Genomic DNA, 19,621 nt, shown 5'->3' with positions numbered 1-19,621 from the left:
ACAACAGTACTATATTTCATTAAACCTCATACATTTTCCCTGTAGTTAACGTAAATATGCATGTCTTTCAATTCCATTGCAGAATTCAGCTGCACCATCACCGAATCGTGCACTGAATGAACCTGGTTTGCGGCTCAGGGTTTACGGCACGGAACAATAGAACCTACGATGTTTTACCACTGCTTTGCGTCTTTGCTACTTGCAACATTTATAGTCCACATTCATGGATGCAGTGAGCCCTTTGGTTGGAAGTTGAAATCATTGACAACTCGCGCCAAATCTGCGGAAAACATCGTTTATGGCGAGGCGTTGGCTATCTATCCCGGAAACCAAGAGCATACCATAGAATTCAATATATTGTGTGTGTTAAAAGGCGGCCCATTTTCATGGGTGATAACTGTTACAGAAATCGAGATCGATTGCGTTTACAATAATGTACAAAAAGGCGAGAAGTACATTATGTTTGTCAAAATGGGCGAAGACCGTTATTCCAACAAAAGATACGAAACGCATGATGTCAATATCCAAAGTGCCGCCATTGCACCGACTAAAGAAGCTTTTCAAGATATCTCACGAGCGGGCGTGAATAAAGGTGATTTCACATGTAACAACCAAACACAGCGGTTAGTTACTGATATACCGTGCTTCAATTTGCAGTTACAAGATGATAAGTGCAGTGGTTCTGTTGGGAAGAGCTCTACGATCGAAAATTTCGCTATCATGGTGTTACTCACAATTGCCCTTACTTTGTAAATTTGAGAAAGTGATCATGGTGATGCTAAGTAGACCCTATTATACTAAATAGTGAATAAAATGAAACTGAGCACTTTGCAGATGTTTAGGGGAGGATAGAAAGAGACATCGGTACCTATCGGGCCGGGCTATCGGGGCACCGATAGCGCTATCGGACCAAATTAGATGTGGTACCTAAGTCGGCTTTATTATTATAGTGCTATTAGTATACATAGTGAATAAATGAAAACATAAATAATGATAATCATCCTATGTATCCATGATGCCGTGGCAATTTATGAATTAATTCATCATGGCGTATTTACCATGCTTACAGTACCTTCATGGACTGAAGGTGACCGCCTTCAGAAGGGACAAGAACATTGGCGACCAGGTCGTCCGCGCTTCACACCCCATCCAGCCATGTGATTCCCCTGGTACCTTTTGCTGTGATATGAGAAGGTGTAATACCTGTGCTCATGTCTCTAATGAAACTCGCATCCCAGTGGGGGTTTTGACATCACCTCCCAGTTCACATGCATTTCTCGCAATGTTGTTTATTTTATCCAGTGTACCAACTGCCATATACTGTACATAGGGGAAACCAGCCGCCGCGGATTAGCAGATCGAACCACAGAATATCTTCGCTCCATTTCTAAGAACTTCGCTGGTTTCCCTGTTGCTCAGTCGCCATTTCAATCCTCCTTTTCTTTGCAATGTTAGCCATTTCAGAGTTTCCGCTGTTATTCAATCTCGCGGCTCTAATAAGGACAGACTTAATGCAGAACACCGTCTGATATTCAAACTCGGCACTACAACGGCAACCTCGTGGACTTAATAACAAGTTTTGTACATTTAATTTATAATTTTCTTGTACCACCCTGTTCACCCTGTATTTTTCATAGATTTGCTTAAGGGGTTTGTTTACATCAGCTTTCTGGTATAGATTTTTCTTATTGTTGTGATTATTGTACTGGGGCATAATGTAGTGTAAGTTTTTTCTCGGATTGGCCCAGAGAAGATGTAATAAAGGAGAATAAAGGACTATGAATAGATGCGACAGGATTACCTACGGGATTATCTCAAGGATATACTTCTGTTGACCCTCCTCTTTATTACATCTTTCTGATTGGCCTCACACTAGTCAAAGGGTCCAACCATAGATGAACTGTCCAACCCGAAACGTTGTGTTTATTTATGCCATAAAGTGCATGTAGCTGGGAGGAAAAGCCGACGATCATTTAAAAAAATTTGACCTTTTATATAGAAGATACACATTTTTCCCCAAAAAACCTAACATGTTTAGGTCTTTTGGGGGGAAAAATGTGTACCTAGAATATGAAAGGTCAAAATTTTAAAAGATCGTCGGCTTTTCCTCCCAGCTACCTATACTCTAAGTGCATATCATGTAATACTTCGAGGACTGTTAAATATCAAAAATAAAAACAAAGTATCAAATTTTAATAATTTGCCATAAAATTTGTATTATATCACGAATTTCAAAAAATCAAAATTATTTAATATCATCAGGACATTCCCCCGGGGGAGGCACTCCCTATCTGAAATGGCAGGGATGTGCCTCGGCCATGTTAAAAGTAGGGGGTATTCAGGTCAAATGTACAATTACAAAAATATGGGGTCATTCAGTACACAACCTGAATAAAATGGGGTCATTCGGTATGACACTTTGAAAAAAGGATGGTCATTGGGGTAACAAATTGTAAAATGGGAGTCATTGGGTACAGGATTGCCTAAAGAGTATCAAATAAGTGCCAAACTGCGAAAAAACAACTTGGTCACATTGGCAATTTGCAAAATCTCATATCTGGAGGAGAACACTAATACCACCTAAATTTGGGAATTAAAAAAAGGGGGGGGGTCATTGGGTACATGAATTTTTTTAAAGGGGGTCATTGGGTAATAGATAGGACCATAACACAAAAAAGGGGTCATTGGGTACAAGCCGCTTTGAAAAAGGGGGTCTATCCCGAGGCACATGATGCATATCTGTTATGGAAGTGCCCCCCCCCCCGGGGACATTCCTCGTATTCAGAATGCAATATTCGTTATGTCTAATGTGCTCTCATGTCCCAGACAAAAATACTTTGCAAACGTTGCTATCCGAGCCCTAAATCTAGCTTCAATATTCGAATGTTTAATAAAAAAAACACGAATCTAACATGCAAGTTCTGATCATTTTTAATGACTAATTTGTATTTGTTTTATGTTGGCATGTGTATCAATAACATTTCGTCGTGGAACATTAGAATGAATGGACCAGATTTTTTTAGGTGAGAGGGATGGGGACAGGTCTTATTTACAACTCAGTTTAGAAATCAGTTTAGAATATCAAATTTTATTTTAATATGGATAAGGATTGGTTTCCTTAAAAAAAATTCCTTTAAAAAATGCTGCTGCTTTTGTGAATGTCTCTAGTGTGTGTTTTGTGCCCCGGGTTGTGCCACATACTAGTATGCTGTGCACTGTTATGCAACTGTGTTTTGACTGTTTTTTTATGTCTCTCTTTTTATAGCAAAACCTTCTTAGTGTCTTGTTTTGATATACATAATAAAAAACATTCAAAGACAAAAATAGAAGTTTAATTTTGTCAAAATTTGTCATAAAGTAATACTTTAAAGAGGAAACCCTGCCAGAGCAATAGCCAGCTAGCAATTCTTCTGGGGCCCCAGGGGGGGGCTAACTCACTACTTGACTTGCTACGCACCCGTGTCCAAGAAAAACGTCTAAAAGGGTATGTTTTTCACCACACAGCGTCGTCAACGTCCTTTTGAAAAAGGGGTACTTTTTCAGAAGGCATCGCCATATTTAGGGGTCCTTTTTCAGCCAAATCCTTAGACGTTTACGGTTAGTAATATTTATTGTTTGAGTGAGTTTGCACTAATTTGATAAAAAATCACCACTTTTTAATTGATTCTTGTTACTTTTGTGCATGTTTTCTTCAGTATCTATATGTCTGCAGCATCAAAAAGACACCTTGGGTATCAAATTAGCTCATTTCCCTGTTTACGCCACTTTAGGGTATCAATATCGATATTTCTCAGTTGACGCCATTTAGGGTATGGTTTTTCATTTGCTACGCCATTTAGGGTAGGATTTTGCATGTGTTTCGCCATTAAGGGGTGCATTTCAGAGGTGTTCGGACGCGGGTGGGAGGCACTTTTGTGTGAGAGTGACCCCCCCCCCCCAGGTTCTGGGGTACACTAAACCTGCATGATTATCAAATTAATCAGTGACAAGGTTATCTCTGAATTTGACAGGTGTTAATTGATGCAATAAAATTAAAACATCAATCAGCACCTGTCAAATTCAGAGAACCTTGTCACTGATTAATTTGATAATCATGCAGGTTTAGTGTACCCCAGAAGGAATTGCTCGCAATGAAAGTATCCGCCCCCCTCCCGGGTACCCCTGGCTTTTAATTTTATGTCTGCGACTTTACCACATTTACGATTTATACCCAAATGTCAGATAGTAGTTTATATGGCAACATTTTTGCACTAAAATTTATTAGAAATGTTCGTTCATTTTTTTGACATTGGAATGTAAAACGATGTTTTTTGGTATTATTTTTTCAAACCATTGTTCCTGTGAAAAGATATGATTCTAATAATTATATTCGTCAAGTTAGTTTCATCCGATCGCGTTATTTATAGCGATAAAAGGGCAAAACCTCAATAATTTACAAGTTCGCACATCAAAAAGTGACACTTCCGGGTTCTTTAAAGATCCCGGGCCGCGCATGCGCCGTGCTTTTGTCCTAGGTCGAGTTGTTACAGACAGTCCGTCGCCACATGTGCAAAATTAATGAATTTATGAAAAATTGCTAGGAAGATTTTTGAAAAGAAGCAAGTCAGTGCATTCTCAGATGATTTGCTTGAGAACTGCTTTTAATAACAGATTGCAGCGTCTAGCTGCCACAAAGACACAGTGCTTGCTAGTTCCAAGAAGATGGAAGAAAACGAAGTCGAAGAAGAAAAAATACACAAAAGTAAGTAAGCTTAAAATTAATTCATCAGAAATTGCAAATCTGTACGTCTTCTGTAGTACAAGGAACTTATACGATGTCCTCATTCACAAACTAATACTATCTGTCCATCGTATAAGGCTATTACCGTACGATAATGTGCTGAAGGAATATTACACAGTCAAGAATAGGCTCCATCATTTTTTTGTTCTGATGCCTCCCAGTCTCCCAAAACATCAAAAGCGTTGCACATTTAGTCATTTACTTACTTAAGACTGTCCTTTTTCATAATAACGCAGACAAAGTAGGGCCAAGCTACCTAGAAATGGTCAAATTTTGGCAAGAAATATCTCTGTGTAATCCTATGTAAGTCCATATCACATCGTTATCGGCGATCGTAATTTTTTTTTTCTGAAATTTGGCTGGTACCAACTAGCATCATGCATGTGACGTGACACAGCTAAAATAATCGACCGGAAATCGGGGATCAATAAAACGTCAACAAATTTCAAAACACAGAAAGCAGTAAACTTAATGGCGAGCGGTCCGAATTTTGAGCCATACAAGTTTACGTGGTGAACTACGTCTTCTGTACGTCTACTTGATTTAAATGCCAGAATGCATCAGCTAGGACGTTTGTGGCAAGGTCCTCTAGACTTGGGTCTGACATGAGAGTGATTGTAAATCTAGGTGTGCCAGGCAAACCTTAATTAACACATTTGCTAGTCAGCCAAATTCACCTAGAACACAATACATTATTTACATAGAAATATAAAAGAGCTGGCCGGTCAAGGAAACCTACATAAATATGTTGTCTACACTTCACTTCCCAAATATATGATTTTTTATGGTGATAAGTCACTCGCACATGGAATTTTAGAGGGATTTTGATAGCAGTTCCATTAAAAAAGCTGCTATCAACATGAGACAGAGATCTAGAAACACCACCGAAATGCTTTTTTTGGGAATTTTGCTAGCTGAATCTTTTTGATGAAAGTCAATCTTTGACAAGATGTAACTTTGCTATGGAAAGTGCTATGAAAAAAAAAAAGGTTTTCAGTTTTGGCTTTCTTTACTCAAGGGCTTTAATTTGATATATAAAATGATGCAGTTTGATGGCAAATTTGAATTCACCTGGCATACATAGTAAATCAGATATGGTAATTGTCTTTTTATGCACAAGCAAAAATGCACTAGTACAGGGATCTATCCAGTGATTTTTTTATTTTGGGTGGATCACCGTAAGGCCGTATAAAATTAATGTTTTGGTTCTCGTCCAGAGGATTTTCATGAATTGATGAGGGAGGGGGTGTTTTTTTTTTTTTTTTTTTTCAATGTAAAATTAGCATTGTCAGTAGTTTTCGGTCTTCTGCAATAGTGCTCGAGGTAATGATGAGGCCCTTTTTTTTTTTCAAATGTGAGATTCTGAGGATAAACCCCTAGAGTACCACAAAAGATTTGGAAGTGATGCTTGTTCTCTAATAAACTTATTTATATGTATGAAGATTTCATAAATCATTCCAAAGTCTAAAAAATGGAAAAATCTAAAAAAAAAAAAAAAATCTGACAAATCCCAGAAATTGAGGAGGAGGGACGAGAACCAAAATATTAATTTTACACAGCCTAAAGGCATTTTACATTGAAAATACATGTCACCCATGCACCACACAATTAAAAAGATAAAATTCAAATTGAGAAAATATTCTAGGTATGACTTGTTATACTAAAAATGCACTATCCATCATCCATGTAGTACCATTGATGCAAAATCACAAATCGTAGACCACGATCGCAAATCGTAGTCTCCTACAAATCCAGTTTGGATACGCTCCCTCCACATGTGGAGGGAGCGTTGAAAAAAGTGGTGGTGGGGCGTTTATTTGATGGGGGTGTCTATTTGACGAATAAGGTAGGTGTAGGTCATTGTCAATAACAAAAATATCATCCCGATAAACGACACATGCTTATTATTATTGTGCTCTCTACTTCACTTCCAACTTGCAGCCAGGTACGCAGAACAGGTCAGACCCAACAGTCCTAGCCCTGAGGTACTTCGACGAGACCTACCGGGCACACTTTGGTGGCCTCTGGCCCATAATTCGGCTTGGTCTCTTGTCACCACACAAGCATGGAGCACTTTTGAACAACTACAGCGCCAGAGCAGATTCTATTGAGGTACAACGTCTGAGACAATTTGGTGCAGTTGATATAGTAGAGGAGGCAGCTAAAGAAATTGGACCATCTGATGTGCACAGTACAGAATCCCACAGTGTAAAAGACAATGATTTGATTCAAGAGAATGATGCACCTTTAAAAGGAATTCAAGAAATGAGGAGAGTTGCCAGTATGCAAGCAAATTATCAAGGTTTGTATTCTGTCATACCAAGTTCAAATGCAGTATCCGCTTTAATTGCTCATTTCTAACAGGTATTGCATTTTGGAAACTCGTTTAAAATGTTCACAAGTACAGTAGTTACAGGTTGATAGCCCGAAGTGTTGTTAGTACGAAACCCATTAACTTAGTTAAAACCCTAATCCGCTCTAACAATATATTCTAGAATTATATAATGTTGCACAAAAGATTTTACTCGCAAGCCAGCGCTTTTGTGACATTTTAACATTAGACGCCTTGATTTGAAAACACATTCAACTATTTGAATTGATTTGATTTGTTGTCAGGTTTTGACCAGTTGGATTCATTATCCACATCAACTTCAAGAGATGACAAGGAAACTGAACCAAAAGAGACTCCTCCTCATTTAGTAGAATCAGAAGAAGGACAGTCAGAGGAGGAGAAAAAGTGGTGGGAAGATCAATATATTATTGCTCCTGGTTATGAAGCTAAAATGGAGAGTCTTATTCAGGGTGGTGAATTCGACAACCGTCAATCAAGAACATTAGTTCAACCTGCTTCTAATATCAGCATCATCAATGCACCAATTAAAATGAACCCAAACTTGAGGTGTTATGTCCACCAAGATGAAGGCAATATCAAACGCTTCCCACGTGTGAAGAGCGATTCCACGTCAGGATTGCTGACGTACTATGCAATGGATGCTGCATCTGTTTTGCCAGTGTTAGCATTAGATTTGAGGATGGATGAGACGGTTTTAGATTTGTGTGCGGCACCTGGTGGCAAGTCGGTTGCTATGCTACAGACTATGTATCTGGGTAAGGAACTAACATGTAACAACCACCTTGTTTGATGATCAGTCAAAGTTTTTAACATAAATGTGACCTGCCACAATGAAATGAGTATAAAGTCGAAAGTTGGTAGTTTCAAGACATCCACAGGGGCGAGGCTAGAGGGGGGAGGGTGGTATGGGAGGGTGTAACACCCCCAATACCCAATTTTGCCGGCAAAATTTGACTGTTGTCATCAAAACCATGTGATTGTCGGCAAATGTACCCAAAGCTATGTGATTGTCGGCAAATAATAAGAGTACTATAAAAGATTGGGATATAGACCTATTGTGAATGTTATAATGTTACAGTAATTACTAATACCCTCCCCCCCTCCCCCACTTTTTAGATTCTTGAGCGCCATCCTGGCTAAAAATAATTTGGGTCAACAATTTACAAAATATTTCTGTTGGCAAAACATGCTGTACACCCCCCGAATCATATTGGTCTAGCGACGCCCCTGGACATCCAGGCTTACTGAGTTGATGGCTTTGTTTTCCGCATACCTGTTCAGGCTAGATCAAGTATGTCTGTATGGATTTTGAATTAGGGAGTTCAAATTTAGAAAGGATTTCAACATCTGAATGATACAAATTCAAATAGAATCTGCCAAGTTAAATTATTTAGTATGCTCATGTTGCCTGAAGTGTTTGAGATGGGTGACTGCCATTGTTTCATGGAACAATCAACCCTCATTATCGGGTGATGCTGAGACTTTGAGTGTTTGGGCATGGTCTGTTATCTCTTTCGTCCATGTTGGTAACATACAGAGCTCCTCATAGCTTTTTCATTTTTGATACAAAGTTATTATGTTGAAAGTTTTCATTTTTGATACAAAGTTATTATGTTGAAAGTTACAAGTTCAGCCATTTCATTTATTTTATTGATGCAATTTGTGTAAAATGTGATCTACAAAGATTCTTAGTTATGTCCCTGCATCTGTGATGAATTCTGGTTGTCAATGTGGCAGGCTTCACACCCATTGATTGACAAGTTGACCCAGTTCATTTATTTTATTGCTATATTTTGTCAAACAGGTGGCCTGGAATCCAATGAGCCCAACAAGAGCAGAAGACAACGTCTGAGGAGTGTCTTCAACTCTTATGTTCCTGCATCCATGATGGACTCTGGAGTTGTCAATGTGTCTGGGGAAGATGGTCAAGAATTAGGAGATCTACAACCAAACTCATATGATAAGGTAATTGACAGTTGGACTATCAAAATTTGGAAAAAAATGAAATGTTTCCAAGATATTTATATCTAGTTTTACTATTTTTGTTGTTGCTATGTTGCCTGTAAGAATTCAGGGTAAAAAAAACAGGATATGGGGGGATTTTCTCCAAAACTGAGCATTTTTGCCCAAATTTGACCTCACAGATACATTTGTGAAGTCTGCCATCCTAAATCAAAATTCAGACCTACTTTCCATTGGTTATGTTTACCAGGAAAGGGTGAATTCTCAAAATTGTATGCCAAATTGCTTCCCCCCTTTCAATGTGCTAAACAAATCTTTGGCTCGCCCTTTTGGCTTGCCAAAAATCTTGCCCCTCTCTTACACATGTCAGATTTTTTGGGAACCCATATTCTGAGACTAATATACATTGTACTTGGTATATTAGTCTCAGCCATATTTAAAACCTTAAATTGTGTAATCATATGTTGTGTAGTGGGACGGCCGTTTGTCTAATATATGGATTATGAATGTCAGGATAACCGGGTTGACACCAGTCCCCTGGGGGACACTGTAATTTTTGTGTGAGACGTGAGTAAGTTGTGGGGGAAAGAACCCCACCTACTGCCTTGTAAGGACACACTGAAGCACAATAAAATTTATGTCTCAATCAACCAGTTTTATTAACTTTGAGATCACAACAACAACAACAATCTACCTTCACCTACTCCCTACTACCCTCACCACAACCTAGCTCCCTCCCTCAGACATAGATATCTGAATCGGATCCTGAATCTGAATCAGCATGTAACACCCCTAAATCAGAATGAAAAAGAAGAATAAAGAATACTGCATTATCTGTTTACTTAACAAAATATCCCCACCCCCGGGTTATAAATGTTTTATTAACGTAAGCCCTAATAATAGGCCTACAATTTAAAGTATGTGTGTATATAATGTATTTGTGTAAAACTGGTTACAGAGCTTACAGTACACCCCTAGGTCATCATCCTCGGCCTCCTTCTCCTGCTGTCATATATCCCGTGGGTCAACCACGTGTGCTTTCCCTCTGGTACACCTACACCCCGTACCCTCACATCAAGCAACACAAGGTCACGCTCCAACTGTCATGATGATCTTCACCTGCACCCTCATGCACGCCTTCAAGTTCTCACTCAGGTAACGACGACACACGACCCCCTGGGTCGGATCTACCACACTCCTGGGTAGGGGCGTCCGTAACCAGTTTGTATATGTATGGGTGTGTATATGCATGATCAACTTACCTCACAGAATATCACTAACCCCTGGCCTCTCTTTATGCGATCACACCTAATGCTTCATCTCCCTCCTTCTGTCACCACTCCTCTCCTATGAAGCCTGCAAGCACCACCCACGGGTGCCAATATCCCATAGGTGTGACACACATCTAGGCCTGTCCCCAGGGTATGGATATCTCTGTGCGTGTGTGTACTGGAATGTTTGTTTGCACATAAATATTCATAACACAAATAATTTACATAGTTCATGATACACAACATTATTCTCCCTCCCCGGGATGAATTTGACATCCTTAATATAATATGAAAATATGGGCCTACATGCATAAAAATATCAATATGTTTTTATTTAACATGTTTAAAGTTGACGGCACGGCGCGCGAGTATTTTATAAAAAATAAAATATCACATTAGCAGAAGGAAGATGATTTATTTTATAAAGTCCTCCCAAAATTGCCATAAAATAATTAATTAACACGACAGAGCAATACATCCCGTCCCTCTCAATCATGTTTGTCATGCTCAAAATTAGTTTTGCCCCCTCCCTCACTTCAACAATAATTATGATGTGCGACTTCATAATTATGCGCATGCGCAACATTTCAATCTCCGAAAATGGCGACTTTTCATTCTTCAAAATTTAGCTAGATAAAAATCAAAAACGATCAAAAATATTTCCACCACCTCCTTCTGCCAATCCTACTTCCTATACCTTCGTAATATTATCAAAATGATCGGTAAAATATATAGAACATGATTATTAAATAATAAATAGAATTTTGTATCGCCAAAAATATGAATTTTGATGTCAAATCCTGACATGACATTTTGGAAAATGAATACATGCAAGCGCCGACGCACAATAAGCAATCAAAATGATCACTGATACATGACTTTAAAAATGCAATTTTAAAGCCTAAATTTCGATACTGACATTTCGAAAATGTTCCAAAATGATTCCCTAACATTCGACTTTCTGATCTATAACATTTTTATGACATAATTCATAATAAAACAGCGAAAATCACTAAATATACTTGCCGTCAACACAAAGATATACAATCAAACCTCTCACCTAAATCAGAATGGCCCAAGCGTCGCCTTGCGTTAACCACGCCGCAAGCCAACCAGCCAGAACCGGTTCTGATCTGAACGCGTAATGATGATTGGTCATCATTTTCATAATTTTAATTGGTCAGCACATGCGCTCAGCCTATATGTGAATCACAATTAGCGCTAATTTTAAAAACGCGAATTTTATATAATCAAGCAAGTTAGTGATTTTCAGAAATACTATTTTATTCAATCCCGCTTCAGTTGTGAGCTTAGCAAGCATGAAATATATTTGATTGTTTTCTCACCCCCCCCTTTTAAAGGCATAATATCAAAGAGGTTCCAAAACAGTGTCAGTTTCAGACTGTTTTAGTCCAAAATGAAGGAGAGTTATGCTATATATTTGATGATCCAATGATGTGCAAAATTGTGCAATTTTACCTTATTTTGAACCCAAACACATCGTTTTTGGGCTAAAAAGAAAGATGCATAGGGCAATTATTGCTTTATTATTTTCTTTTGGGATTTTTAAGGGACTGTCCTGTCACGAAAAACTTTAGTGGGGAATGTGTCCCTCTGCCCCCCACGCTTCACGCTTCTACCACTTGTGGCAGCAAAATAAATTAAACTGCAAGTGGGAAAGTTGAATATTTGAGATTGAACTAACACTGTTTTGATACCTGCTCTCATTGCTAACCTCCATTGTTGAGAATAACAGTTATGTACCTTGTTTATTCTATTTTGTTCATACAGAGTAAATGTATGTAGTGTTCCTGTTCATATTTGCTAGGTGCTTGTTGATGTCCCATGTACTACTGATAATATCGTTATGAACACAAAATTGCTGTTCTGAGTAAACAGCGTTTGAAAATCTTGGTACCATTCCATTGGTCCTTCTCAAAATTTAGAATATTCGTGAGCACTCATTTGAAATGTATATTATAGAAGGGAATGTAAACGAATTATTGGCAATACTTGCATGCTCTGAAATAATCGATATATCCCTCAAAACGTGTTTTAACAGCTATTCGGCTTTTTGCTGTATCCAAAATGTCTCGACCACTGCGCAGAGAGAGGTCGAATACGCATTCAACTACGTGTAAACCATAGCATGCATTCTTGATTTGGGGCTTTTGTGTAGAAATTACTGGTTGTCCTATGGCTATGTAGACTTAACTTGCTATATCAGTTATAAATAGTCATCCATGTAATATTTAGCAAAAACTCACAGATTTTAAAGCAAAAATAACAATATTGGCCTATATTTTGCGTATTATTTTCTGAGATTTTCCAATTTCACCTGCGCGCACTCACATTATTAAATCACAGCAATATCTTGTGGAGAATGTTTGTACTTATTTTGGTGTTACTGGATAGAAGATACCTACAGCTATACGTTGGTATCAAATATATTAGCATAGGACATGTAATATAGAAAATTCGGGGTTTCCCGCTATACAATACTATAGATCAACATGATTTGTACAGCTAAGTATACGGTTTGTCTCTCTGCCGAATTCATTTATCGCACTTAGGCGCGATTCGTCCAAATAAAAATTTCAATAACTACGTCGGTGAGTAAGATTTACCATAATTTTTGGTGGAAATAAAAGATAACCTGAAACTGAATCATAAGCATACAAAAACTCAATTTGCTCAAAATTCTAGATTCGTCACTCTGCCGAATTCATAACGATATATATGTAGTGTTCCTTACATGTATGTAGTGTTCCTGTTCATATTTGCCAGGTGCTTGTCGATGTCCCTTGTACTACTGATAATATATATGTAGTGTTCCTGTTCATTTTTGCTAGGTGCTTGTTGATGTCCCATGTACTACTGATAATATATACATGTATGTAGTGTTCCTGTTCATATTTGCCAGGTGCTTGTCGATGTCCCATGTACTACTGATAATATATATGTAGTGTTCCTGTTCATATTTGCTAGGTGCTTGTCAATGTCCCATGTACTACTGATAATATATACATGTATGTAGTGTTCCTGTTCATATTTGCCAGGTGCTTGTCGATGTCCCATGTACTACTGATAATATATATGTAGTGTTCCTGTTCATATTTGCTAGGTGCTTGTCGATGTCCCATGTACTACTGATAATATATACATGTATGTAGTGTTCCTGTTCATATTTGCCAGGTGCTTGTCGATGTCCCATGTACTACTGATAATATATATGTAGTGTTCCTGTTCATATTTGCTAGGTGCTTGTCGATGTCCCATGTACTACTGATAATATATATGTAGTGTTCCTGTTCATTTTTGCTAGGTGCTTGTCGATGTCCCATGTACTACTGATAATATATATGTAGTGTTCCTGTTCATTTTTGCTAGGTGCTTGTTGATGTCCCATGTACTACTGATCGTCAGTCGGCTTTAGTGCCCACAAATAACATCTTCAACTTGTATAGAGTTAAAGAACGCCAGAATCTGCCCAAACTCCAGCGCAACTTGCTATGGTAAGAACTGACATGTAGAGAAAATGGGTTTCCAATGTTGTTGAGAAACAATCAGGATATTGACTGTTCAGTGCCAGGTTGATAAGTGCAATAGCTGCCCTGTGAACATTTTGCAATTTATAGCCTGTATATTGTACTGATCTACACATGGCAGCTACACATGGTACATGTAGCTATTGTACTTGTCCACTTCTGGCACTGAGCAGTTGATATGAGTGGATTCAATCTGTGCGCTAAGAACAGTATTTTAACAGGCTTATCCACCATGTGATTGTTGGATGTAATCTTGGGTCTTGTTTGGTCAAACAGCCACTTTTAAGAAACATCTTCTTGCTAGCTCCATCGATCATATTTTGGACTCTGCTTACTTAGGCCAAAAGATCAACCCTTGGTATACATGTATTAAAGAATCCAATCTCTTATATGCCTTATTACGGTCGGGCAAAAAATAACAAGTTATATTTTCCTTTTCTCACTGAACAAAATGACAAATATCTGTACTTTGTTTGGCTTATATTTCGTGAAAATTATTTGGTTTTTGTTACCACAAGCATCCATTAAGTCAAAACTTACACTCCTGTAAACTCACACGAGGGCGTGCCAACCCGGGGGGGGGGGGGGTCACTCCCATACCAAAGTTGTATGCATGCTCGTTCCGGCACCTTAAAATAATGGACCCTAAATGGCGTAATCAGTGTAGAAAAATTTCACCCCTTATTGGCGTAAGGCTCTGTAAATCTTACCCCTAAAATATGGTGTAATTCAGCGTAAGAAAACCCATTGATGTTGAAAAAAGATACCCTAAACGTCGAAACCACAAGGCCAATATCGACTCTTTATCGACGTTTTTTGGGACGAGCATGCATACCACTTTGGTATGCGAGTGACCCACCCACTCCGGACGTGCCAAGTGCAACTAGCATTACAGGGGCTGCGCTAACTGCGTCTATGCTATTCTAATGATAGCAAACGCATCCACTTCTCCCCGGACCTAACCCTTGACTGATGGTCACTTATATTAATCTTAACACATTTCTTATGCTGTTTTTTCCCCCAGTTCAGCCTTGCAAGCGGTGAAACCAGGCGGTGATGTAGTCTACTCCACATGCACTCTCTCTCGACTTCAAAATGATGATGTTGTGGAGAATGCCATCTCTACGTGTCGCAGCCAGTACAAGATTCAAGCCAATGTTGTTGACCTATCACCTTTGACCTCTGCACTTGACAAAGTGTTTAACTTTTGGAAGGAGTGCACATATGGACAGCTAGTTTTGCCAGGATTAAAAAGAAATTTTGGGCCAATGTATTTTTGCAAGCTTCGAAGAATAAAATGAGAATTATACTTTAAAGAGGAAGCCCAGCCAGAGCGGTTCTTCTTGGGGTGAACCAAACCTGTCTGGTTATCAAATTAATCAGTGACACGGTTATCTTTGAATTTGACAGGTGGTAATTGATGTTTTAATGTTGTTGCATCAATTAGCACCTCTCAAATTCAGAGATAACCTTGTCACTGATTAATTTGATAACCAGGCAGGTTTGATTCATTCACCCCATAAGAACTGCTCTGGAGGGGCTTCCTCTTTAAATATTATACTGTTGGACCTGAATGGAAAGGGAAAGTGACTAGAAAGTGACTAGACAGAGACTGAATGGCAATAGAAAGCTCCTGGTGCACATTTTAACTGCAATATCTCGGCACCCTCATTTTGATGAATATTTAATAATTGCATTGGATAAAAATCTAAATGAGATCACAGACAAAGGACAACAATTTGGATTTGTGTGTGTGATTTGAGCATGTTTGTACCAGTTTTAACCTTGGGTATTTTGAACATGTATATCCTTTCACCTACCAGATTTTTGCTTCTTGAACATTAACCCAAATGAATATAAATAATGTATTGCTTGTAGATCAAGGTTTTGCCTGCATTAGAAACATTTTCTAAGTCATTCTATGGTAAATTTTAAAATCTCCCTCCAAATTGGAGAGGGCCAATCAGGAACAGAGCTGCTATGCTGGTAGTGGTCACTCATTCCAATTGGTTATTGTCTTTTTCTCAGTTTCAATAGTTTTGTAATTTTAAAAAAGGAAACAAAACTTTTGCAACATTTTCTCTCTTTGCTTGATTATGTCAAAAACGGAATTGTCCAATAAGCCATATCGGCATTACAAGTTTGCAATGCATTGTGGGACAGTTTTTGCAGTTTTGGGACACTTTGCCCTCTGACCTATTTGAAAAATTCAGAAAAATTGGTTTTGTGCGTACGAAATATAATCAAAAATGTTTTACAAGAATGAAAACAAACCCAAAAAACATTATTATTGAATAAATTAATTATTTAAATATATTTAATGATAACATTATGACAATAATAAATTAATAATAACAGCAATTTCCCCGATATGTCAGAGGTGAAAGTGTCCCAAAACTGCTCTAAAAACTGGAAGTTACAATGGTGATGGCTTAATTAAAAAAGAAAAACGGAGACAAATATACAAGTTGTGGCAAAAGAAATAGCACACTTATTTTTATTGGTTTTATAGGAAACATAATTTACATAATAGAGATTAAAGTAAGTATACCCTCTTTGCAGTATTGAGAAGTGGTCATTGTTTACATCAAAGAAAATGTCAAGTTTATCTTAATGGCTCATTGGCAGAAAGATGTGTCTATTATATTACATTTCACAGGAGTGACCTTTTTTGTAAAGGTATTATTATCAACTGACAACTGTGCTATAGTCTCATCAGCTCATAATCGGCGGGAATTGTTAGGCTTTTACCACTACGCTAAAAAGTAGACCCACGTTAAGAGTGATATGTGTTGGCCTGTCTGGTCATCTCAACTTTCTTGATAATATGCGTGTTGAAGAAGATAGACAAAGTATAAGACTTGAATTAATAATTTATGATGCATCTGGTGAGATGTCACAAGACAATTCTTGAAATGAAATATAGTGATATTAATCCGCGATGCTGTAAGGCCCGCCGATTATGAGCTGATCAAACTATAGGAGGGTGTTATTATGTAATACGTTTCATATTTGGCACTCTTCTATACTGATGAGTGCAAGCGGCTAAGCACTCCATTTATTTTAGTTTTACAAATGGAGTTTTCATCATATCATGCCCACCTGTGTTCGCTGATGAGTTCACTAGCTACCAAAAATCCAATCATTTCAAGGCATAAACAATGACCAATCCTAAAACACATACTTATTTAAAAGACCTACATTGCAATTAGCCCCTCAGACATTGGTAACCTTAATTTAAGGCACTTAAGGACAAAATAAACACTCAAAATCTTCCACCTCAAAACATGCAAATACGGATTAAATAAGTGAAAATACAGATAATCTCTTCTCCCAACATGTTTCTGTTGTTCACAGCTAGTATTATAAAGGTTGGTGGTTCGACTCTGGCCAGATGCACTTCGTGGTTTTTTTTACAACATTTATGTGCACTGGGTAAAATAACTACATGGTACACAACTATACCGCCCTTTGTGTTGGCGGTGCATGAGCGCGTCTTGAATGATGTGTTTGTATTGAATGCCTGAAGTGGTAATTAAGACAATTGGGACAACTAAAATTACTCAGTAACACTGGTATTTGAGTGTTACATGCAACATACATGTATATCCTCCTAGAAATGCTCAGTTCAGAGCATGACATTACGGTGTACTGTTAATGATTTAACTAATATCAGCTGTGAACATCAACCCATTGAAAATGTAGTATGGTTAGTCTGCAAGTGAGTGCAGGGTCAGAAATTCGTAACCAAGTACAAGAATCCTTTTGGATTATCCCAGTGGAATTTTGCAAGAATCCATGGATTCTTGCCATGATAGAACTTTGCATGATAAACTGAAATATTTACGAGAATCAATTTAGATTCTTGCAATTTTGTTAACGAGAATCTTTGTGAGAATGGATTCTCAGATTCTTGCTGAATTTCTGACCCTGGAGTGCTGAAGACTTGTTTAACCACAGACCCTAGAAATGGTTTAACTTTATCTATGCATGGTTATAAACATGTTTTCCTATCACACAGCTGGATAGGAGATCCATTAGGTCTGGATATTGAAGTTGGACTGTAGTTAGTGTCATTGTCATGCATGAACAGCATGTTTCCCTTGGCATGATTCATGATGCAATAGTTGTACTAGGCTAAATGGGGTTAGTTCCTTATACATAGAGCTAGACCAAATGGAGTATTACAGTTGCAATTTATACACTCCCTATGGAAGACATGATCTTGATCTTCCACACGGAATGTGAATTTCAAAATATGGTTACTTGAATGGGTGACTCCATTTGAAATCTACACTCCCTGTGTGGGAGATTAAGGTCATGTCTTCCATGGGGGTGTAGGGATTTCAACTGGAATAACCCAATTTCATTAGCTTTGGTACAATTACCGAATAGGGTGCAACTTGCTAGACTTGAGTCCAGTCCTCGTTTACTGAGTTTAGGGTTGGGGTAGGGCAGTCTTGTAATAAGACTAGCAGAGTTGCACCCTATTCGGTTTCTTCACTTAGTCAATATTGGCATGTCATTAAGGCAGTTGTGTTGGCTCTGATAAAAAATAATCTTTTACATGGCTCATCACAAATCCTCACTATTTTACCATTTTGATAGGGGATGAATAGATAAGAGGTACAGATAATACACTAACAGGCAAAGTCCCTATATGCAATGAGAATTCTCAAATATTCATGAGGGCCAATCGTTTGAAGGATCTTGTCTAACAACAAATTAGATAAATGTTGAGTTGTGTTTACGTGGTAGACCATTGCACGCCTTTGCATTTACGCAAGACTAAAAATACCAAAGAATTCCATATTTAAGAGATTAAAGGCAGACGCTCACCACAAAAAAAATTGCGAGTTTTTAGCAACTATTACTGATACAGGTGTATAATTAAGTATTATGTAAGACTAATCTATTGTAATATTTTTGTGGAGGGTGTCTGCCTTTCATCACTATGGTCAAAATATATGCTTGTATATAGATGGAATGCTACGGTATGTGGTACATGTTCGTTGCAATTTTGTCTGTCGCACTTCATGGAACGATTGGCCCTCATTAACAGATGATGCTAGGACTTTGCCTGTTGGTGAATCATTTGTAGTTATTACAAATTGGCAATTCTGTTAACAATATTTTATTCAGACTACTGACAACAATATAGTACTTTCAAGAGTGTTACCTTTGCAGTTAAACATAACCACACACAAATGTATAATATAGGCGCTCACTTCTTGGATACAGCTCAGCTATGAGCAAAACCATTGACAATTTTTTACAAGATTTGTGTATAACTTAAGAATGTTCAAAAATGGTGAAAATGTAAAATTTTCCCCCAATATTTCACTACACACATGTAGAACAAAACCTTTGATTTGCAGATAAATAACACATTCACACCATCTGTCGCCAAATGATCCCGCAAATGATATGACAATTACATGTATGGTAGCAAATCACAAATATATTTGCTATAGACAACAAAACATTAAACGTTTTATACACAGCTTTTGTTTTTGGAAGCATTTTTGTTTGCATAAAGATATTTTTTTTAAACCACTTTACCTTTCTAAATGTAATTTCTTGACATTGTATTGTAATTAACATTTTGTAAATAAATTAAATTTTCAATAATTTTTAGAAAAATGATTCCCAATTAAATCATTTATATGCTGTTACTCTTGTGAATAAGATAGACCCACATGAGTTA

General features: G+C 37.7%; 1 protein-coding gene across 1 annotated transcript; it reads left to right on the top strand.

Moving 5' to 3' along the window:
- Positions 1-4,547: 4,547 nt before the first annotated feature.
- LOC140157390 (5-cytosine rRNA methyltransferase NSUN4-like) lies at positions 4,548-19,463 on the top strand. Its single transcript, XM_072180570.1, has 6 exons — positions 4,548-4,741; positions 6,722-7,082; positions 7,397-7,888; positions 8,938-9,098; positions 13,757-13,881; positions 14,939-19,463. Exons 1-6 carry the CDS (start codon positions 4,619-4,621, stop codon positions 15,213-15,215), a joined length of 1,539 nt encoding a protein of 512 aa, XP_072036671.1. The 5' UTR covers positions 4,548-4,618; the 3' UTR covers positions 15,216-19,463.
- Positions 19,464-19,621: the final 158 nt, after the last annotated feature.

This window comes from Amphiura filiformis, chromosome 7 (assembly GCF_039555335.1).
Source record: "Amphiura filiformis chromosome 7, Afil_fr2py, whole genome shotgun sequence".
NCBI classification, from domain to species: Eukaryota; Metazoa; Echinodermata; class Ophiuroidea; order Amphilepidida; family Amphiuridae; genus Amphiura; species Amphiura filiformis.
Note: the sequence above shows the minus strand (reverse complement) of the source record. Positions and strands in the feature narration are given on the sequence as shown.

What these genes read in the sequence shown, in the direction of transcription:
- LOC140157390 (XM_072180570.1), top strand. Translation starts at nt 4,619, where the DNA reads ATGATTTGCTTGAGAACTGCTTTTAATAACAGATTGCAGCGTCTAGCT. An exon ending in AACCAAACTCATATGATAAG is followed by an intron (nt 9,099 to 13,756) that starts GTAATTGACAGT and finishes CATTTTTGCTAG; the next exon opens with GTGCTTGTTGATGTCCCATG. An exon ending in CTCCAGCGCAACTTGCTATG is followed by an intron (nt 13,882 to 14,938) that starts GTAAGAACTGAC and finishes TTTTTCCCCCAG; the next exon opens with TTCAGCCTTGCAAGCGGTGA.